At 41.0% G+C, this 23,130-nt stretch overlaps 1 protein-coding gene across 1 annotated transcript in view; it reads left to right on the forward strand.

The window, feature by feature from the left end:
• Positions 1–942: 942 nt before the first annotated feature.
• The window catches only part of LOC148372554 (ATP-dependent translocase ABCB1-like), a 29,979-nt gene continuing 7,791 nt past the window's right edge, over positions 943–23,130 (forward strand). The window contains exons 1-16 of the mRNA XM_088327719.1: positions 943–977; positions 1,220–1,286; positions 1,369–1,528; positions 6,111–6,150; positions 6,224–6,415; positions 7,465–7,636; positions 7,718–7,842; positions 8,877–9,054; positions 14,339–14,452; positions 15,378–15,491; positions 15,572–15,697; positions 15,797–16,000; positions 16,071–16,244; positions 22,447–22,608; positions 22,705–22,869; positions 22,948–23,094. Coding sequence (XP_088183845.1) covers positions 943–977; positions 1,220–1,286; positions 1,369–1,528; positions 6,111–6,150; positions 6,224–6,415; positions 7,465–7,636; positions 7,718–7,842; positions 8,877–9,054; positions 14,339–14,452; positions 15,378–15,491; positions 15,572–15,697; positions 15,797–16,000; positions 16,071–16,244; positions 22,447–22,608; positions 22,705–22,869; positions 22,948–23,094 — 2,175 coding nt within the window. The remainder of the gene's footprint in view (positions 978–1,219; positions 1,287–1,368; positions 1,529–6,110; positions 6,151–6,223; positions 6,416–7,464; positions 7,637–7,717; positions 7,843–8,876; positions 9,055–14,338; positions 14,453–15,377; positions 15,492–15,571; positions 15,698–15,796; positions 16,001–16,070; positions 16,245–22,446; positions 22,609–22,704; positions 22,870–22,947; positions 23,095–23,130) is intronic.

A 23,130-nucleotide genomic window follows, 5' to 3' on the forward strand; every position in this document is an offset into this window, starting at 1 on the left:
AGTCCAAATCGATTTCCACATACTTATACATGGCGGGAAAAGGAAGAAACTGTATACTTTCGTAGTGATTGGGAGGAAAAATTATTTTTTATTTATTCGAAAGAAAACTGTGTAAGAAAACAGTATTTAGACTCTGTCCTGTCAGTCCCCTTTTGTCGGTCCGTCTGCGAATCTCTGTTTTTACACGGCCAGCCCTTTTTCGCCTGTGCCTTATTTTGCTCCTGTTTGCCCTCGCTATGATCTGTTTTGATCTCGACCACGTCTGTTCTCCCGTGCCGAATAACGTTACGTTTTTTATCTCGACCACGTCTACTCTTTTCTCCAGGCTTTGGACTTGTTTCCGTTCCCGACACCGCCATCGCTCGCCACGGAAGTCCCACTTCCGCTTTCAGAGCGACCTGCTCCCTGCGACCAGCGATCACCGGATCGTGTGTGCAATCCTTTCCCTCCTTCCCAATAAAACTGTGAGAAACCTTAACCGAGTGGGTCCTGTTTCCGTTCTGGTCCTGACAGCCTTAGATAATAATTAATCCAGGTTCACCTTTTATTTTACTAGTACATTCGCCTAACACGCGTAAGGTTCCCAGTTTGAGACCAGGTGGAAACATTTGTTGGCACGGAGAGGGATGGGCACCACCAGGCTGTACTTGCCCCTACGACCCTAGTGGTTAGTGGGTCAAACACCCACCTACCCATTAGTCACAACACAGCATTTGGAACAATATTTTATTGGTAAAATAACGCATTTATAAATAACGCCTTTATGAAACAGTTTAAAAACGTCAAGTAGCATTATGACATACTATGATATTTGGATGGAGGTTGGATGGATTGGTTTCTTTGGAACACCACCTAAGGGTACTTATAAAAGGTGTTAGTTCCGGCATGTGTGCTTAGAGATTCACAAACTTAAAAGCTAAGGCAAATATTGGCAACTCAATAATGGTTTGGAACGACAAAAGAATAGAAGAACTCAGGTACATTTCAATTTGCTCTTTATCAGGAAACGCTCTACCTCCTAAATGGCCTGGCTTGATTTCTAGATAGGGTCACCAGGAAAATATTTTGGGACTTTTGTCTTCCTCTGACAAAATCTACAAATGGATGAAAAAGAAACTTTGCAAAAGAGAACAGGGGATAATCATACAAGGTAATACTCTTAACTGGCTTATATTTTTTATTCCCTTTCAACAAAGACCTGTTTTCATTTTTGACCCAGTGATCTTAAAAATGAAAAGAAGAAAGTCAAAAAGCCGAAGAATCCCAAAGTTGGCTTTTTTGGATTGGTACGTCTTCAATCTGTCGCTGGATTTCCATTCGCAGCTTACAAACAGTATTTCCTTTATTTTCCTTCCGACATAAACGCAGTTCAGGTTTGCCAACGGCGTCGATATTGCGATGATCATCTGCGGGACCGTGATGGCGATGTTTTACGGGATTCTGCTCCCCATCGTGGTTGTTGTGTTCGGGGACGTAGTGGAAAAGTTTGTGGCGTACGCCAAGATAGTGAAAACCAACACCCGTGACAGTGAGTATGTGCGCAGTAACAAATACCGTAAATTCTGGACTACGAGCCGCTAACCTTTTTCTCCCTTTTAAACACTGCAACTTACAGAGAGAGAGGGGGATAATCAATCGCAGGGTTGTCATAGCAACACATTGTGCCGCAATTAAAACACCAGCGCGTCAGGCAATATGAATTCCATTACCTTTAACATTTACACAGGGATGCGACAAAAATATTCCCCCCAAAATACTCAATGTACAAAAAATTCAGAAGCTCGTACAATGACAACAGCCTGTACACATGCTCAGCCATGCGACTGATCTTAAGCCCACCCATCCCTTGCACACATGACAAAATGATAAAAGGGGAGACCAAGTATTGCTGCTACTACCTAAAAAAAATCGTTACACATGCCGACACTAGTTAAGTCAAGTCAAGTCAAGTCATGTTTATTTGTATAGGCCTTGATAACAAGGAGTTTTAAAGGGCTTCGCAGACTATTGCATTCCACAGACTATTATGACGCCATCCCCTGATCTAAAACCTACATGAGGATAAGGAAAAACTCAAAAACCTCAGCATGAGGAAAATGAAGAAACCTTGAGAAGGGACCTTCTCTGCTGTTTGCTGACGTAGCTCCCTTAGTTACTAAAAAGGACGGGTACACGATAGTTATCAGGATGAGAATTATCGGACTGATAACGGACAAATATGACATGGCAGTTCTCAGCCCAATGGGAAAAATGTACCTGTTAACTAGGGCTGCAACAACTAATCGATAAGATTGATTAAAATTAATTATTAACTCATTCAGCGCCATACTTTTTCAGAAGCATTGTCCCTTAGTGCCAAAACATAAAAATATTTTTTTTAAAACCACTTTAAAGGATTAGGGGCTTCTGATCAATACATTTCAGTCTCTTGAAATGGTTTCAATATGATATTGTCATGGTTGCTAGGGCGCCCAATTGGCCGCGCCCGTGTGTGTCACGTTGCCATGGTGCTCAATTGGCCCCGCCCGTGAGGCGCCAGCTGCTGCTTATTGAGAGATTGGCTTTCTGTCTATATTAAGGTCAGCGCTCTCTTGCTTCCTTTGTCCGCCCGTCAAACGAACTTCTGCCGCACAAGACGTGGGTTCTGACTCGGTCCTGTTTTCCTGTTGGTATTTCCAGTCCGGTATTGTTCCCGTTTATTTTTGTCTTGTTTAATTTCGGGTTCCAGTTTTGTTTCTGTCTATTTTTGTCCTGTTTGTTATTTCCTCCAGTTTTTGTTCCTGTCTAGTTTCTCCTGTTTATTTTCAATATCCTGATTCGTTAGCTATCTTGTCTGTCCCGTACTGTCCGGTATCGACCCCATCCGTCCAGTATCAACTCGGGCAGTTGGAATCGATCTCGTCGGTCTTTGGCTTCCTGTCTTTCCACGCCAGACCGGCTGCCTAACATGCATGACTTCCCATTTCCCGTAAAATAAAGGCTTGTGTGAGAACGGAACGCGATTGGGTTCTGATCCTGTTCTGGTTCTTGACAAATATATAACCTCTAGATGCTAGATGGCAGAAATGGTTTTGATCAGATATTTGTCCACATAACGAGAAGCCCCCACTTCTTCTATCGCATTGCTTCTTCTATCCAGCAGTTGACAATATGTGTGCATTGTTTAGATATTGGAGGTAAAATGAAAGTTCTGCTTGAAATGCATTCATTCACAAAAAATGCAGTTTTTTAAAATCTTCACAAATGTTTAACTGTTGTCCATGATAAAAGCTAGAAACATCCTTTTTTCCATTGACAGGTGAGGGTTCAAACTTTCTTTTGATAAAATTTTCAGTAGGCCCAAGTCAAAATAGCAAATATTGGTTGGCACCCGTACTTCTCATTTGAGAAAAATGTCTGGGATTGAATGTTTTAAGAGTGGACAGCAAATGTCATCATCGATTGTGTCACACAATTTATTAGAGTCCATTGAATTTCGCTGTGACATCGTCGTGTAGTTGGGCTGCTAAAAGACTTGGTTGTAGTAAAACTTTGATCCAGCGGAGGGCGACTCAGATCACATTACTCGAGCAACGTCCTCTTGATTTGGCGACGAACTTGTAGTAAAATTGTGGTCTGGCAGAGGGCGCCTCGAGACCTTATTTTGAGGCACAGGCCCTCTTCATCCAACCACATACAGTGGAACCTCGGTTTTCGAACGCCTCTCAGTTCGGACAAATCGGTGTTCGACCAAAAATTTTGAGAAATTCTTGCTTCGCTGTTCGGTCTAAAAATCGGAGTTCGAACGCCGGTGCGCTAGGGTGCGATGCTGAGCGGCGTACGGGTGTTTTAGCCCCTAATTATGCCTCCGAAGAAGGTCGGTGCAAGCAGGACAGGTGAAAAAAAACAAATTGTTCGTCCAACTATTGCCTTTAAGAAAGACATAATAGCTAAATATGAAAGAGGTGTACGAATTTCCGATCTTGCTAGTGAATACAGCATGGCTAAATCTACTATCAGTACGATAGTAAAGAATAAGGAGGCTGTGGAATCGAGTGATGCGGCTAAGGAAGTTAGCGCTATAAGCAAGCAACTGCCGCAAGTTTTTGAAGAGGTTGAAAAACTTTTGATGATTTTTCTCTCCCCACCGTCCACCACAAAGGTAAGAAATCCTATTCATAATCCTTTTTTTATTTTTACACGTTCATGTTAGCGTAATCTTTCGTACAGAAGATTACGCTAACGCGAACGTACGATTAGCCTGGGTTAGCTTCATGTTTACGTTCATGGTAAACATTCAGGGTGTTGGAATGGATTAAAACGATTTTACATTACTTTTAATGGGGAAAACGATTTCGGTGATTGAACAAATCGGTTTTCGAACAGGGTTCTGGAACGGATTATGGTCGAGAACCGAGGTTCCACTGTACTTCCTTTTTTCTCTGATGTCGCCCATTTTTTCATTTCATAAAAAAGGTATCTTACATGTTTGCGGTATAATAGCATACATTTGTATTCGTATTTGTCTATTGTTGAGAGATTTCACAAACATTTGATTTTTGTTTTTGTTATATGGTAAAATATTCTGTTTTTTGCACTTTTCTCTATTTTTCCCGAACCTAATCAACCATTCATCCATGACTAAACTAATCGTTAGGTGAAGCCCTACTGATGATTAGTCGTCACCTGCTGCTACACCAAAATATTAAATCAGCCGACACTAGTTAATACTTAACACTTTGTCATGTGCGCCGGGGATGGGAGAGCTTAAGATCAGTGTGTGTACAGGCTGTTGTGATTATACGGGCTTTTGAATATTAGTCGGTAAGGTGCATTGAGTTATGTTTTGAGAATTTTTTTGTTGCACTCTTGCGTATATGTTGTTGAAGGATGTGTTCCTTAAATTTCGGTCGATGAGGATGTTGAGAGAATCAAAGACTGGAGATGAACTGCTTCTTGGGTTTGTTTTTATAGCTAGAATATATTCTGGAAACCGTTGTGTTGTATACAATGTCAGGAACCAGAAAAGGATCACGGACCAAACGCGTGACGTTCTCACACAAGCCTTTTATTTCACGGGAAATGGGGACTCATGCATGTTAGGCAGCGGTCTGGCGTGAAAAGACAGGAAGCCAGAGACCGACGAGATCGATTCCAATTGCCCGAGTTGATATCAGACAGATGGGTTCGATACAGGACAGGACCGACAGACAGGATTGATAATAAAACAGGATATCGAAAAATAAACAGGACAAATATGACGGGAACGAAAACTGTAGAGAATAATAAACAGGACAAAAATAGACGGGAATGAAACTGGAATTCAATATTAAACAGGACGAAAATAAAGGGCAACAATACCGGACTGGAAATACCAACAGAAAAACAGGACGGACACAGAACCCACGTCTTGCGGGGCAGAGGTTTGTTGACAGACTGACAAAATAAGAGAGAGCCCACTGAGCTTAAAAAGACGGAAAGCCAATCTGTTAATGAGCCGCAGCTGGCGCCACACGGGCGGGGGCAATTGGGCGCCATGGCAACCGTGACATACAAGTGCTATATTCTCGCAATAGTGTACGAATGACTTCTGAAGCCAACTTTTTATACTTTTCCGAGACGTTACAAAACTGCTCTTTAAGTTGTTTTTCATCGTTTGATCAATATCCTGCTACGAGCTATTTTGACAGCTCGCCCAGGTGCCACGTTGTACTTGTTGATGTGAGGCGCTCTTATATTTATCACAACAATATGAAAATATAGCTAAAGATGATACGCTTCTATGTATTGTACAGTCTTCAAAGTTAATTCCAATTTAATTAAAATGACTGCTGCAGTAGTGGATTACGATTGACAGCTGCAGACACAGTCCGCAAGCGAGTGTCTGAATCGTGGCACAATGTGTTACTTTCCTGTACTAGACATTTCCCCGCTGATTTTTAGACATAAAGGAGTTTATTTTCATGACAGTTTAAACCTGCTGCTTAAAATTGGGTGTGGCTTGTAAAAACACAAAGTTGAGTCTCTTCCTAAAATCTACACCGGCGGCTTTGTGGCCCAGAATTTATCCTAGCTATCTGAACTTCCGAAGGAGTATTAGACTTAATCTTTTTTATTCCAAGATTTCACAGGCATAATGCCAAACATCACATTTCGCGAAGACATATCCAGGTAAGGCTGGGTGCCGTATATGAGCGTAGATTTTTAATTCATATGTGATGTTAGGTGTTATTTTCCATTCAAGGGTTACCGTCTACTATGCCATCATTGGGTCTTTAGCCATCATAGCCGGCTACGTGTTTACAGCGTGTTTAACAATATCTGCTGGACGACAGGTCAGACGTATCCGCCAGAAATATTTTCACAGTATCTTGGGACAGGACATCGGCTGGTTTGATGTCAACCAGACAGCAACGCTCAACACTCAACTTATTGAGTGAGTAACCAAATGAAACGCTGTCATATTGCAAGGATACCGATAGTGTGTTTCTAAAGACTGGGAATTTGAGTATCGATCTGATCCAAGTCAATAAATTGTAGCATCTATGCTGTTAGGCAGAGGAAAGAAAAGCGACTGGACTCCTTCTACGTTTGATGAGCGGTAAACACCAGAGTCCAAATTAATTTGAATAAAAACCGGCCATTTAATGAACAATAAACGAGACCATAGACAAAATTTAACGTAAATCATTATAAAAGAACACTTGTTTGGTTCAAGGTGTTATATGAGTTATCCTAAGCTTGATTAGCTTACTAACCCTGATTTATTTCTATTTTAATTTGATGTCCGGCTATATACTGTAATTTCAACTATGTATTGCAAAATTTATATTTTTGCGACTGATTGGGTTTTAGACTCAACCTTAATCTGTTTCACGTTGTAATTTAAAGTCTTACACTTCACATTTTGAATGACAATACAAATCATTGACTTGAAGATCAAATAAGCAAAGAAAACACAATTTCGATGCTTTACAATTAAAGAAATCCCAAACCTGTGGATATTGCTGGTTTCTCAAAGTCCATGAGTCCATAGTCAAGATCAAAGGAATAATCCAATTCCTACTGCAACCTTGATGCACACACACACACACACACACACACACACACACACACACACACACACACACACACACACACACATATATATAAAATACAGGGTTGGGTAAGGTAACTTTAACTTGATTACTTTCAATTACTTTTGGGTTACTCCAATACCAAATATGCTAATAAAAGACAAAAGAAACTAAATATGAACAAAATGATGACTCACAACACGTGGTAAGCTTTCTCTCCTGGCTTTGATCTCTTTGATCTCCGGCAAAACTAACATAAAATGCGACAGAAACTAAATGAAAATAAATCCAAACAGCTTGCCAACATCATTTTCGCCGCTCCATGTATTCGGTTACTCCCCAAGCCTGCACAAAATTTAGTAAAATAGTGTCTTGCCTGCCTGACACTCATTTCCTTTTGCATGGACAGAGGTGTGTATAAGATCCAAGATGGCATCGGATACAGGTTCGGAATGCTGATACAGACTTGTACCACCTTTATCGTCGCCTTCGCCATAGCTTTAAGCATAGGGTGGAAATTTGCACTGGTCATTGCGGCCACCTGTCCCTTGCTGGGCTTTTCTGCTGCACTTTTAACTAAGGTAAAACTATGATGTCTCAATGCTTTATATATGCCTAAAAAAGCCCCTTTTTGCAGAGATTGTATTGGTATGTGATCACAGGTGCTGACATCGTTCACTGAAAGAGAACAGGCGGCTTACGCTAACGCAGGTGCAGTGGCAGAGGAAGTGCTTTCTTCTATCAGGACTGTGTTTGCCTTCAGTGGTCAGAAAAAGGAATTTGTGAGGTTTGTGCAGGTCTTGTTTGTGTATGCCCTGTTAATCACTCACAAGTCACAAATGCTACAATTGTTGATGATGAAGTCCGTCCTAAGAGTCTTACAGGTATTCCCAATCCGATTTTTTTTTTCAACGAGGCACAGAACTTGTAGTGTCCCTTCTCACAATGTTGCAAAATATTCCATGGGCCAGGGCACTCAAAAAAATGAGTCTCAATGGGTTGTTTTCTCCAGAGCTGCGACGTCATTGAAGGAACACAACGCTTTCAAAATGGCGACTTTCAATCATAAAACACGTGAGGCCAGACAGCGATTGTCTGAGCAGCAGTTGCATACTGTTAATTTTTGCTAGGAAAAATCGGAACTTTGCTTACCCTGTCCCTGGGGGGATTGTGACTGTTTTGTCATAACCTGAAACTTCCATATGCAAAGACATTCTGTCACGTACCGGAGCAGGGAGCAGAAAGTAAGAACTCATTTGCGTAGAGTTACTCACACAATTTATTGGAGAAAGCAAAGGAGGGTGCGCACACTCGATCCGGGGATCGATGGTCGCGGAGTGGATTAGAAATCCAAACAAGAGAAAAGTTCTCCAAAACGGATCAGACCAAAAACAAAACAGGATCAAATGCGGGCAGATTTACAGAATTGGTAATTCTCAGAATTGAACAGAACTTGCAGAAATCGCACAGAAGGTTTACCCTAAGTTTAACAACGCTTAACAAGTATAACAAAAGTTCCAGCAAAGCACAGTTAGAAGGAACGCGTTTAAGTACTCTAAGAAGCAATCAGTCAGATACGTCTCAGCCGGTGTTCATGGGCGGGGCCAACTGGTCCCCGAGGCAATCGCACCAGAATCTGGCGCCACCAGGCTGGAACCAGCTGGGCGCCATGGCATCCGCGCCAGACATGACACATTCGTATGTAGAGGTACCATTGTACTATTTCCTCACATTTTGCATCTTTAAGAATTTGGGAATACCTCTAAGAAATAAAGTGTGGGTTTTTTTCGAACCCGTGCGTATTCTTTGGTCAATGTGCAGATATCGTAAGTGCTTGGAAGACACGAAGGCAATGGTACTAAAGAAGATATTGACTTCAAACGCAATAAGGAGCTTCACCTTCATGACGGTGTACCTGTGTTATGCTTTGGCTTTCTGGTATGGGAGTACACTCATTTTGAGTAATGATGAAGGATACACCATTGGAAATGTACTGAAAGTGAGTAGACGTTGCTTCAATGTATTTTTTTTCTACTTAACTAAAGCAGTGTTTCTCAACTAGTGGGTCAAGACCAAAAAGCAGGTCTTGCTGCCGCAGGATTTTGACTTGGCAAAAATATGCTAGGAAGAAGAAAAATTGGCGGTCAATCACATTCCCTATCGATATGCACTGCCCTTCTTTCTTCTTAGTCAATCAACGCCGTCCCAATTGTGTTTAAAAGGGATCACATCTCATTTTATTATGATTTTTTTTGTTTTTTGTTTTTTTCTGCCCATAATAATGATCCCGTCTGTCTCGTCCTGCCCGGTATCTTGCTCCAGTATCCGGTATCGATCCTGTCTGTCCCGTCCTGTACGGTATCTTGCTCGTGTATCCGGTATTGATTCCGTCTGTCCTGCCTTGTCCGGTATCTTGCTCCAGTCTCCAGTATCGATCCCGTCCTGTCTGGTATCTTGCTCGTGTATCCAGTATCCGGGATCGATCTCTTCTGTCCCGTCCTGTCAGGTATCTTGCTGATGGCTCCAGTATCGGGTATCAATCCCGTCTGTCCCGTCCTGTCCGGTGTCTTGCGCATGTATCTGATATCGATCCCGTCTGTCCTGTCCGGTTTCGATCTCGTCTGCCTCTGGCTTCCTGTTTTTCCGTGCCTGACTTCTCTGTCTCACTACTTCCGCCCAACGATCGTCGAATCACTGGCGTTTGTGTTCCCGTGCATGACTGCCCCATTCATGTAAAATAAAGCGCCGCCGTGCTGCCCCTATATATATATATATATATATATATATATATATATATATATATATATATATATATATATATAATTTTTTTTTTTCAACTATTACAGACCGCGAAGCTCTGAAGCCGCGAACGTCGAAGTGCGAAGTAGCGAGGTCCCACTGTACACACAAGTGTACAATATCATTGATTGACATTTACAACTCTTTCAAATGTCTGAAAAAATAGGCCTGAGTAAAATACTCAGTAGCAGATGTTTTAAAGCTTTAAACTGCTCTTCTCCAAATGGCCACTTGTGGAAACACCTAGACCTAACATTCGAAAATTGTCAAGGATTGTGATCAAATTTGACAAGATACCAGCTAGGGCTTCAAGCTGTTTTCCAGCTAAGATTCCCAATGCTGCGGTCATCTGCAGGCATTTGATTGCAAAAAAAGGACAAAACAAACGAGGATAAAAACTTTCTAGTTCTGTGTTCCAATTCAGATTACTCAATGTTGGTAGCATTTGCAGTGATTATTTCAGTTTGGGACAAAACTTTAGTGTGTTACATTTCAAAAGAGACCAAACCATCCATAGTCTTTGAACGGTTCAAGAACAGCATTCAATTGTACATACTTGGAGTATGTGGATTGAAATTATAGGCAAATTTTACAGGAACATTAAGGATTTTTAAGTCAAGTCAAGTCAAGTCAAATTTATTTATATAGCCCTTAATCACAAAAATGTCTCAAAGGACTGCACAGGATTACAGTTACAAAATTACACAATTACCTGATCTTAAACTAGCAAACCAGCATGCGGGCAAGGAAAAACTCAAAAACCTCAGTGTGAGGAGAAAAGAGAAACCTTGAGAAAGGACCTCACATGTGGTAATCCCCCTTCCAGGATTGAACAGGGTGAATTACAATTAGCATTACTGTACACAGAATAGTAAACACTAGGTAAGATGTTGAAAATGTCCGGAAAGAGCATGACATCAACGACGACGCCAGCTGGTAAATGCAGGGGTTGACATGCTGCAGGTCAGACCCCGGTCCGCTGACCCATCCCAAATCATCCTTCTCCTTCGTATCAGCCAGGCAGGCCTCAGAAAAAGACAGGACAAAACAGAATACGAGGTGGGCATCAATCATATGCTTTGGAATAGAAGTGTGTCTTAAGCCTCAATTTAAAAACTTCCGTTGAGGTTGCAGATCTTATCTCCAGAGGCAGGGCATTCCACAGCACCGGGGCCCGGATGGAGAACGCTCTCGAGCCCGCAGACTTCTTGGCTCTCGGAATCACAAGTAGACCGGCATTTTCCGAGCGCAGACTCCGTGCAGGAACATAGGGGGAAATCAAATCAGAGAGATAAGAGGGTGCAAGCCCATGCAAACATTTATATGTTAATAAGAGAACCTTAAAGTCACATCTTAAGTGGACTGGGAGCCAGTGCAAGTTGGCCAATACAGGTGTAATATGCTCAAACTTTTTAGTCTTAGTCAAAAGTCTAGCTGCCGCATTCTGAACCAGCTGCAAACTTTTAATGCTAGACATCGGGAGACCAGAAAGCAATACATTACAGTAATCAAGCCGAGAAGTAATAAACGCATGAATTAAAATCTCTGCATCTGATTGGGACAGCATTGAACGAATCTTCGCAATATTACGGAGGTGGTAGAAAGCTATTCTAGTAATATTTTTCACATGTAACTGAAACGACAGATTAGGATCAAATATAACACCTAGATTTTTGACCGAGTCACTATGGGTGATATTACATTTGTCTAGGTTCAGGGTAATGTTTGAAAACAAATGACGACAGTGAGCTGGACCAATAATCAACATTTCAGTTTTTTCTGGGTTAAGGCGTAAAAAATTATTTGACATCCATCTTTGAATCTCAGTAAGGCAATCCTCCAGATTTCTAAAACTTAAATGTCCAGTTTTTTCCAGTGGCACATGTCTTGATGCATCCTGCTTTTTTCTCTATTTGAGTTTAAACACAATTCATTGTTTATTCAACAATTGTTGTTTTTCAAATTAACAGCCGACTACTGTATTTTGAAAATCGCCTAATCATGTATAATTCAGAAATCTCCAAAGTGTTGCCCGCGGGCATCAGGTAGACCCCAGAGAACACCCAGAGTCGCCAGTGAACCTGTTTTGAAAATTGCTCACCAGTTAAGGGTCATTAAAAATTGTGAAGAATCAACAATAAGTGGGACACAATAGTGAAGTGGAACACACCTTATTGGATATTTTAAACTTTTTTAATAATAAAAAAAGTGTGTGTGCAAAATGATTCAGCCCCATTGAGTTGATGCTTTGTAGCGCCAACTTTTGCTGCAATTACAGCTGCAAGTCGCTTGGGGTATGTCTCTATCAGTTTTGCACATCGAGAAACTTTTGCCCATTCTTCCTTGCAAAATGGCTCGAGCTCAGTGAGGTTGGATTGAAAGCATTTGTGAACAGCAGTTTTCAGTTCTTTCCACAGATTCTCAATTGGATTGAGGTCTGGACTTTAACTTGGCCATTCTAACACCTTGGTGTGTTTTTGGTGAACCATTCCATTGTAGCTTTTGCTTTATGTTTTGGATCATTGTCTTTTTGGAAGACAAATCTCCGTCACAGTCTCAGGTCTTTTGCGGACTCTATCAGGTTTTCTCCCAGAATGGTCCTGTATTTGGCTCAATCCATCTTTCCATTGATTTTAACCATTATCCCTGTCCCTGCTGAAAAAAGCAGGACCAAACCATGATGCTGCCCACACCATGTTTGACTGTGGGGATTGTGTTTGAGGGTGATGAGCTGTGCTGATTTTACGGCAAACATAACGTCTTGCATTGTTGCCAAAAAGTTCGATTTTTGGGGGAGGACCCGATCTTGGTAGATTTGTAGTGGTATGATACTCCTTCCATTTCAATATTAATGTTTGCACATTGCTCCTTGGGAGGTTTAAAGCTTGGGAAATCTTTTTGTATCCAAATCCAGCTTTAGACTTCTCAACCACAGTATCTCGGACCTGCCTGGTGTGTTCCTCGTTCTTCATGATGCTCTCTGCACTTTTAACAGACCTCTGAGACCATCACAGTGCAGGTGCATTTATACAGAGCCTTGATTCCACACAGGTGGATTCCATCATTATCATCATTAGTCATTGAGATCAACATTGAATCATTCAGAGATCCTCGCTGAACTTCTGGACAGAGTTTGCTGCACTGAAAGTAAAGGGGCTGAATAATTTTGCACACCCACTTTTTCGTTTCTTTATCTGTTAAAAAAAAGTTTAAAATATCCAATAAAGTGTGTTCCACTTCATGATTGTGTCCCACTTATTGTTGATGGTTCACAAGAAATTACAGTTTTATATCTTGATGTTTGAAGTCTGAAATGTGGCAAAAGGTCACAAAGTTCAAGGGGGCCAAATTGTTTCGAAAGCCACTGTATGTTGGCAGATGTTTTAGGTTAGGGGTGGGAAAACTACGGCCCGAGGACCTCATACACATTGTGTTTTGGTGCCACCCATGTCCCCAGTGTCCCTTCATGTGCCCCCATAAAAAATATATATTTTCATGAAGCATTAATGTGTATTGTGATCAGATCTACATTGGCTCAATTTTTTTGTTCTAGCTATTTTTTTATTCTGTATTTATCAAGATATATATAAATTTTCATGCCAAAAAATACTTCGGAACGAGGTAGTCATATGTTATTTTACTTCAAAACCAGTTAAATGAGATGGTCCATCTATAAATGGATATATAATAGATTATAACATGTGTCTGCATTTGTTAGGCCTACGTTCTTTTTTTTCCTTATGCATTGACGAGGTACAGTATTGGATTTGATTCTTTCTCTCTGCAAATACAAACAATTCAATTAATTTTTTTTTTTCCTCTTGGTCTGGCCCCTCTGCTAATTTTTTTCACCCAATCAGCCCGCCTACTCCTGTTTTAAACCCTACATATGATCATAATAGCCTAGTAACAACATAGTGAAACAGTGTTAGTAGTTATTTTAGAAATGTCTATCAAAAAGCTGGCCCTTTTGCTAATTGGTAACAAAAAAAGTAGCTGTAAGCTTCAAAAGTATTTGTGACCCCTGGTAAATTCTTTGCGGATTAGAAATTCTCCAAATTTCAGTTTTCTAGCCATAAATGGATACACAGATTTCTATTTTCTGTGTTGTGAGACTCATTTTTGTGATGATTCAACACTCAACTTTTAGTCATAAAATGCAGGTACAGTAAAACTCTATGATCTCATGTGTTGATGTTGCTGGTGGTTTAAACTCTTCACTTTGAAAAATAAACCATTAACGTTTACACTATTGTATTTGGCCAATCAAGTAAATAACATTATAAATGTATGCTTCTTTCAAACAAGTGTTCAGTCTTAGAACACACGTATTGCAAGTGATAAAACCGACAAGAAAATGTGTGTTTCACGACTGTTCTTTCAAAAATATGTCCATTGTTTCAATTTTCTAATGTGAAAATTGCATTTATTCTTCCAGTATGACATGTTCGACATGTTTGATCTATTACTGTTTTTGTTTTAAGGTTTTATTCTGTTTGCTTCTTGGAGCATTCTCTTTGGGACAGACTTCACCAAATGCAGAGTCCTTAGTTATTGCCCGGGCAGCTGCATTTCAAGTGTACAGCATCATTGACAGGGTAAGGAAACGTTAATTTAAGACAAGTCAAGTCATGTTTATTTGTATAGCTCTAAATCACAATCTACTCTCTCCATATTGATTGACTTCAAAGTCAAGTCAAGTCATGTTTATTTGTATAGCCCTTAATCCCATAAAGTCTCAAAGGGCTGCACAGATCAAAGACTATTGCAAACTACAGACTATTATGACACATCCCCTGATCTAAAACCTACATGAGGGCAAAGAATACACATATTATCAACATAAAATATAGGTTATTCATATGTAATAGAATAGAAGTGTATTTTAAGCTTAGATTTAAACATTTCCACTGAGGTTGCAGATCGAATCTCAGAGGGAAGAGCATTCCAAAGCACTGGGGCCCGAATGGAGAACGCTCTTGAACCTGCGGATCTCTTCTTGGGTCTTCGGATCACTAGTAGACCAGAGTTTTCAGAGCGAAGGCTCCGGACCGGAACATGGGGGAAACTATATCTGATAGATATGAGGGAGCAAAGAAGAAATATTATTTGTTGTCCAAGTCGTTACAGTCGTGAGTTTTGGCGGACAAGATCTGACCGACAGTGATAAGACAGTCACATAGTCAAGTTAATTCATACTGTATATATTTGTATAGCCCTTAATCACAAAAAGCCTCAAAGGACTGCACAGACTACATTTACAACATCCCCTTATCTAAAAACTGAATGATGGCAAGGAAAAACTCCAAAATCAAAGACCATTGACAGGCTCAACATAATGGTGTAGGGAAAAGGTGCAACCTTGTTTAACCTGAAGGAGAGTATTTTAGAATATGACTGTATCTAAAAAAAAATCAAAACCAGAAATGTTACGCTCCTACATGATGGGTTCTACGGGGCTTACTCTTATTCACTCAAACTAAAATCATACCAACACAGAGCTAAAACGTTTTCATTCCACAGATACCGACGATTGACAGCTTATCGGAAAGTGGTTACAAGCCTGACTCAATGGTCAATGGAAATATAGAGTTCAAGAACATTCACTTTAGCTACCCCTCCAGGCCCAAAGTCAAAGTAAGTCAATGACAATATTCAACCTAATCTAAGAAATGAAACCCCCTTCAAAATGATCAACTTTTCCATTATCATAACAGGTTTTGAATAACATATCCTTGAGTGTCAAGAGTGGACAGACCATTGCCTTGGTGGGGAGCAGTGGCTGTGGCAAAAGCACCACTTTACAGCTGTTGCAGAGATTCTATGATCCTCAGGAGGGATCTGTGTGTAGACCTTCCAAAAACCTTTGACACATACAAATCAGATGTATTACAACAATCAAGAACATTTGCCGAATACCTTCGTTCTCTTCTTATTTTTAGATATCAGTTGACGATCATGACATCCGCTCTCTCAATGTCCGCTACCTACGAGAGCTGATTGGTGTAGTGAGTCAAGAGCCCGTCCTTTTTGCCACCACTATCGCTGAGAACATTAGATACGGCAGGATCGACGTGACGGAGCAAGAGATAGAGCAAGCGACCAAGGAAGCCAACGCTTATGACTTCATCATGAACCTTCCTGACGTAGGACTGCATTCCTTTGACTTCTCACGAAGGCTTAAGCAATTCAAGACTCACGATCGTTGTTGTTGAGCAGAAGTTCGAGACGCTGGTCGGGGCCCGGGGAACTCACATGAGTGGAGGGCAGAAGCAAAGAATCGCAATTGCCCGGGCACTAGTCCGTAACCCGAAAATCCTTTTACTGGACGAGGCGACATCTGCTCTTGATGCTGAGAGTGAAACGGTTGTCCAGGACGCACTTGACAAGGTTTGAGTTACTGAACTGAGGCGGAGCTAAAACCAAAGCTCTTGAAGAACTAAGAAATACTAAGGCTGCACCAATCAGGTTTTTGAAATCTTAACCCTTTTTTATAGAAACAACATATATACTAAGTCCCAATTTGATACTTCTGATAAAAATAAAGAATTATCGAGCCAGTGATAACTTCAGTACACTCAAAATAGGAGAGAAGACATTGATAAATTTTGAACTGGGATAGAGCCTTCAAATAGGAAAGTCCAAACCGATCTAAAGGCCCTCACCTGAGCCCTTGCTTTTTATTAAATATCCTAGGTTACAAAAGCAGCTCTGCCCTATAGAGTGTGGAATCACGTAATGAGAGTGATCTCATGCTCGTCTCTGAAAAAAAAGTGAAAAAAAGAGTTTATTAGTAATTGAGGAATGACACTGGGATTGTGACTTTAAGCCAGCAGAGTGTAGCAAAATTTCAAGTTTTAAACAACACCTTTAAGTCTTAAGCAGAGCACCTAAACCAGGAGTCGGAAACCTATGGCTCGCGAGTCATATATGGCTCTTTCTTTGAGTACCTGTGGCTCAGAGACAAAGTTAATTGCATACAAACTTTCCCCATCTCGTTCAGAACGTGACCCATTAATCCTGTTCGGATACACGCAAACCCAAACCTAAGCTGAATTGTGAAGCAATACTTTGCAGAATATATAGGGCACGTTTTTCACTAAGATTTACACTCAAGGTGTCACACCCAAAAAAAAAAAAAAACTCGTCTTGGCTGTACAACGCTAAAGAATCCTTTATATAAAAGCTCACTATATAATCCGTGTTCAGTGTTCGGATACCTTATGATGAATCCACAGAACAAACTGTAAATACGCAAAAACACCGGAAGAGAACTTAAAGTTATTTGATTGGGTGAGTGGGAGGGATGGGTGGAGCTATGCAAAAAGTGCAAGCACTCCCTCCCATCTCTCGCCCTACGCCGTCTGCGCCAAAGGTAAGCACATCAGGCTCCCTGTTTGCAGAATGTTGTGACGTTTTCTACAAAGTAACTGCTTGCATCTGGTTTTGAAACCAATATGTATGAAAAAAAAGGGTCAAAATGAGTTTAACCGATCTTGAGTAATTGCAAGAAAGAGTTTAAAGTGGTATGTTTGATGATTTTGGGACACGGGCTCTGGCATTATTCTCTTTTCATAATTTTTATCAAATCATGAAAAATTAATGTGCTGAAGACTAAGCTTTTGTCTGGGGCACGGGTTTAGCAATTTAGTAAATTTGTCTCATAATATATGGTGTGGCTCTTTCCCAAAATAAAATTAATATATTTTTCTTTCACGAGTTGCTTTGAGTCAAAAAGGTTCCCGACCCCTGACCTAAACGTACAAGTAATAATTATTCCAGCAGCAAGTAGCGATTAAAATAAAGGCTCTCATAACCCAGGAAAGGTAGTGGTGAGGGATTAAAAACCTTGTAAAAATTAATTAATTTGGATCTTGATCAGGAGTCAATGTCCGATATATATATTGAGTCAGCAACATGTGATCGTATCTGATTTCTGATTACTTGACTAGGATGAGACAGTCCGAAGGTACTACCATGCTGATAAACAGGTGTATGTAAGAAGAATCTGTTTTCACCAGAAAACTGAATGATAGTCATCTTGCTCTATCACAAAAACACAAATTTAAATACATGGATTGTTTCGGAATGTTCTATCTCTACGGTAAAAATGCAGCGTGTACAGATTACCAATAGAGACAATATAAATACGCTTTTCATTGGAAAGGATTCTTCAATTTTCCAAAAAGTATATCAGACTAGAGAGTATAAGTGAACTGATTTCATTTTGTATTTGGATTTAATGTAAATTACACACCTCATCCTAACCTGTATTATAATGCGCCTAATTGTTCAGACATAAGATCAGAATCAGCCCACACCTCTTTCTGGCATATAGCATCACCGTGTGGTAGACTGGAATCACAGCAGCATACTGGAAAAACATATAGAGCAATCAACGCATGCCAGAAGATCCTTGGCAGCTCTCTGCCCATTGATACCGCAGCAGAACCATCAACATTATGAAGGACTCTCTTCACCCCGGCTACTAAATCTTGCCCTCTGGTAGGAACTACAGCTCCTTCAAAAGGAGGACAAACAGGCTCAGAGACAGTGACTTCCCCAGGGCCATCTCCACCCTAATCGAAGGCACAAAACTTTGAAAACATTTCTTGCAACCGGGTTTTTTTGCAAGAAAAATATATACCTTGTGACTTATTTTGGGTATTTTTGTTGCTGCTATATGTTATTGCACTTTTCATTGCACTATTGTGTCACGGTTTCCCATTGCCCTCACTTCGCCCCGCCCGTTGGCGCCAGCTGCTCTCATTCACTCTTTGTCAGTCCGTCAACGAACCTCTGCACTCGCAAGACTTGTGTTTTGACGCTGTCCGGTATCCTGCTCTTGTGTCCTGTGTCCGGTATCGATCCCGCCTGTCTCCTCCTGCCCGGTATCTTGCTCCAGTCTCCAGTATCCGATATCAATCCCGCCTGTCTCGTCCTGTCTGTTATCTTGCACCCCATCTCCAGTATCCGATATCGATCGCGTCTGTCACCTCCTGCCTGGTATCTTGCTCCAGTCATCAGTATCCAATATCGATCCCACCTTTCTCGTTCTGTCCGGTATCTTGCTCCCATCTCCAGTATCCGATATCTATCTCGTCCGTTTCCTCCTGTCCGGTATCTACCGGTGAGTCCTGTATCGATCCCATCTGTTCTGGCCGGCCTAGATCTTGTCTGCCTCTGACTTCTCTGTCTAAGTTCTTCCGCCTAGCAATCGCCGCATTTCTGGCGTTTGTGTTCACGCGCATGACTGCCCCATTCCTGTAAAATAAAGCTTGTGTGAAAATGGTACGGGTCTGGGTCCTCCATTTGTTTGGGTTCTGAAATATTGTTACAATCCACTCTTGTTTTTCATTCATAAACATTGCACTTTCATCAAAACTTGGGCCCGGCTCTATGAACCATGTTGTAAATATTTTTGCTTATTTATCCTGACAGTTTTTTTTAATCTTTTTTCTGACTTTAAAGTCAAGTCTTGTTTATTTGTGACGCCCTTAATCACAGAAAGTCAAAGGGCTGCACAGACCACAGATTATTGCAAACCACAGACTATTATGACACCATCCTCTTATCTAAAACCTACACGAGGGCAAATAATACAAAGATATTGTCAACATAAAATATAGATTTTCATAAGTTATAGAATAGAAGTGTGTTTTAAGCCTAGATTCAAACAATTCCACTGAGGTTGCAGATCGAATTTCAGGGGGAAGAGCATTCCACAGCACCGGGGCCCGAATGGAGAACGCTCTCGAACCTGCAGATCTTTTCTTGGCTCTTGGGATCACTTGTAGACCAGCATTTTCAGAGCGAAGGCCCCGGACAGGAACATAGGGGGGAAATTAAATCTTAAAGATATGAGGGAGCAAGTCCATGCATGATTTTGTATACGACCAACAGACCCTTAAAATCACATCTTAAGCTAACAGGGAGCCAATACAGGTCAGCAAAAATCGGGGTAATGTGATCAAACTTTCTTACATGTTTGATTGGGAGTGCCATGTCTAATATTGTTTCATACAATGTTTTCACAACGTTGATATCAATCGATTCAATTTCATTTCCTTTCGCAGGTTAGATCGGGTCGTACCACCATTATTGTGGCCCATCGTCTCTCAACTATCAGAAATGCGGACATGATTGTTAGCTTTCAAAATGGAGAAGTTGTAGAGATGGGCACTCATGATCAACTGATGGAAACAAAATAAAATTAATATATTTTTCTTTCACGAGTTGCTTTGAGTCAAAAAGGTTCCCGACCCCTGACCTAAACGTACAAGTAATAATTATTCCAGCAGCAAGTAGCGATTAAAATAAAGGCTCTCATAACCCAGGAAAGGTAGTGGTGAGGGATTAAAAACCTTGTAAAAATTAATTAATTTGGATCTTGATCAGGAGTCAATGTCCGATATATATATTGAGTCAGCAACATGTGATCGTATCTGATTTCTGATTACTTGACTAGGATGAGACAGTCCGAAGGTACTACCATGCTGATAAACAGGTGTATGTAATAAGAATCTGTTTTCACCAGAAAACTGAATGATAGTCATCTTGCTCTATCACAAAAACACAAATTTAAATACATGGATTGTTTCGGAATGTTCTATCTCTACGGTAAAAATGCAGCGTGTACAGATTACCAATAGAGACAATATAAATACGCTTTTCATTGGAAAGGATTCTTCAATTTTCCAAAAAGTATATCAGACTAGAGAGTATAAGTGAACTGATTTCATTTTGTATTTGGATTTAATGTAAATTACACACCTCATCCTAACCTGTATTATAATGCGCCTAATTGTTCAGACATAAGATCAGAATCAGCCCACACCTCTTTCTGGCATATAGCATCACCGTGTGGTAGACTGGAATCACAGCAGCATACTGGAAAAACATATAGAGCAATCAACGCATGCCAGAAGATCCTTGGCAGCTCTCTGCCCATTGATACCGCAGCAGAACCATCAACATTATGAAGGACTCTCTTCACCCCGGCTACTAAATCTTGCCCTCTGGTAGGAACTACAGCTCCTTCAAAAGGAGGACAAACAGGCTCAGAGACAGTGACTTCCCCAGGGCCATCTCCACCCTAATCGAAGGCACAAAACTTTGAAAACATTTCTTGCAACCGGGTTTTTTTGCAAGAAAAATATATACCTTGTGACTTATTTTGGGTATTTTTGTTGCTGCTATATGTTATTGCACTTTTCATTGCACTATTGTGTCACGGTTTCCCATTGCCCTCACTTCGCCCCGCCCGTTGGCGCCAGCTGCTCTCATTCACTCTTTGTCAGTCCGTCAACGAACCTCTGCACTCGCAAGACTTGTGTTTTGACGCTGTCCGGTATCCTGCTCTTGTGTCCTGTGTCCGGTATCGATCCCGCCTGTCTCCTCCTGCCCGGTATCTTGCTCCAGTCTCCAGTATCCGATATCAATCCCGCCTGTCTCGTCCTGTCTGTTATCTTGCACCCCATCTCCAGTATCCGATATCGATCGCGTCTGTCACCTCCTGCCTGGTATCTTGCTCCAGTCATCAGTATCCAATATCGATCCCACCTTTCTCGTTCTGTCCGGTATCTTGCTCCCATCTCCAGTATCCGATATCTATCTCGTCCGTTTCCTCCTGTCCGGTATCTACCGGTGAGTCCTGTATCGATCCCATCTGTTCTGGCCGGCCTAGATCTTGTCTGCCTCTGACTTCTCTGTCTAAGTTCTTCCGCCTAGCAATCGCCGCATTTCTGGCGTTTGTGTTCACGCGCATGACTGCCCCATTCCTGTAAAATAAAGCTTGTGTGAAAATGGTACGGGTCTGGGTCCTCCATTTGTTTGGGTTCTGAAATATTGTTACAATCCACTCTTGTTTTTCATTCATAAACATTGCACTTTCATCAAAACTTGGGCCCGGCTCTATGAACCATGTTGTAAATATTTTTGCTTATTTATCCTGACAGTTTTTTTTAATCTTTTTTCTGACTTTAAAGTCAAGTCTTGTTTATTTGTGACGCCCCTAATCACAGAAAGTCAAAGGGCTGCACAGACCACAGATTATTGCAAACCACAGACTATTATGACACCATCCTCTTATCTAAAACCTACACGAGGGCAAATAATACAAAGATATTGTCAACATAAAATATAGATTTTCATAAGTTATAGAATAGAAGTGTGTTTTAAGCCTAGATTCAAACAATTCCACTGAGGTTGCAGATCGAATTTCAGGGGGAAGAGCATTCCACAGCACCGGGGCCCGAATGGAGAACGCTCTCGAACCTGCAGATCTTTTCTTGGCTCTTGGGATCACTTGTAGACCAGCATTTTCAGAGCGAAGGCCCCGGACAGGAACATAGGGGGGAAATTAAATCTTAAAGATATGAGGGAGCAAGTCCATGCATGATTTTGTATACGACCAACAGACCCTTAAAATCACATCTTAAGCTAACAGGGAGCCAATACAGGTCAGCAAAAATCGGGGTAATGTGATCAAACTTTCTTACATGTTTGATTGGGAGTGCCATGTCTAATATTGTTTCATACAATGTTTTCACAACGTTGATATCAATCGATTCAATTTCATTTCCTTTCGCAGGTTAGATCGGGTCGTACCACCATTATTGTGGCCCATCGTCTCTCAACTATCAGAAATGCGGACATGATTGTTAGCTTTCAAAATGGAGAAGTTGTAGAGATGGGCACTCATGATCAACTGATGGAAATGCACGGTGTCTATTATAATCTTGTTTCCACACAGGTAAAATTATGGAATTGAAGGGGGGACAAAGTGGAGGGTCAGGGGACATATTATCAAACTGGAATAAATAACTGGTGGTGGTTTTCTATCTTGCAGAGCTTTCAGTACGATACAAATGAGGATCAGCAGAGTTATTTACAGAATAAAAACAGCCCAAAAGCTCAGACATTCTCTAAATATCCCACACTTAGAAGAAAGTCAACCCAAACGCCTTCTTCAGTAGGTTTAGAGAAAAACAAAGAGAGTGAAAAATTGGCAGAGGTGATTTTGATAATCTTTGTGGCAAAAAGAGAAGAAATGATAGCAAGATTTAGAAATCTCTCTTTTTATTTACTACAGGATGAGCAAGATGCGCCTGTGTCGTTCCTTAAAGTGATGCGTTTTAACCTTCCCGAGTGGCCTTACCTTTTGGTCGGAGTCATCGCTTCTGCAGTCTCTGGAGTAGTCCACCCTTTCTACGTGATCATCCTCTCACGCTACATTAATGTAAGAAACAACTTCCGGCAGGCTGCATCCCTCTAC

Source organism: Urocampus carinirostris, chromosome 2, assembly GCF_059441175.1.
Source record: "Urocampus carinirostris isolate Australia breed hairy pipefish chromosome 2, RoL_Ucar_1.0, whole genome shotgun sequence".
In the NCBI taxonomy this organism is placed as follows: Eukaryota; Metazoa; Chordata; class Actinopteri; order Syngnathiformes; family Syngnathidae; genus Urocampus; species Urocampus carinirostris.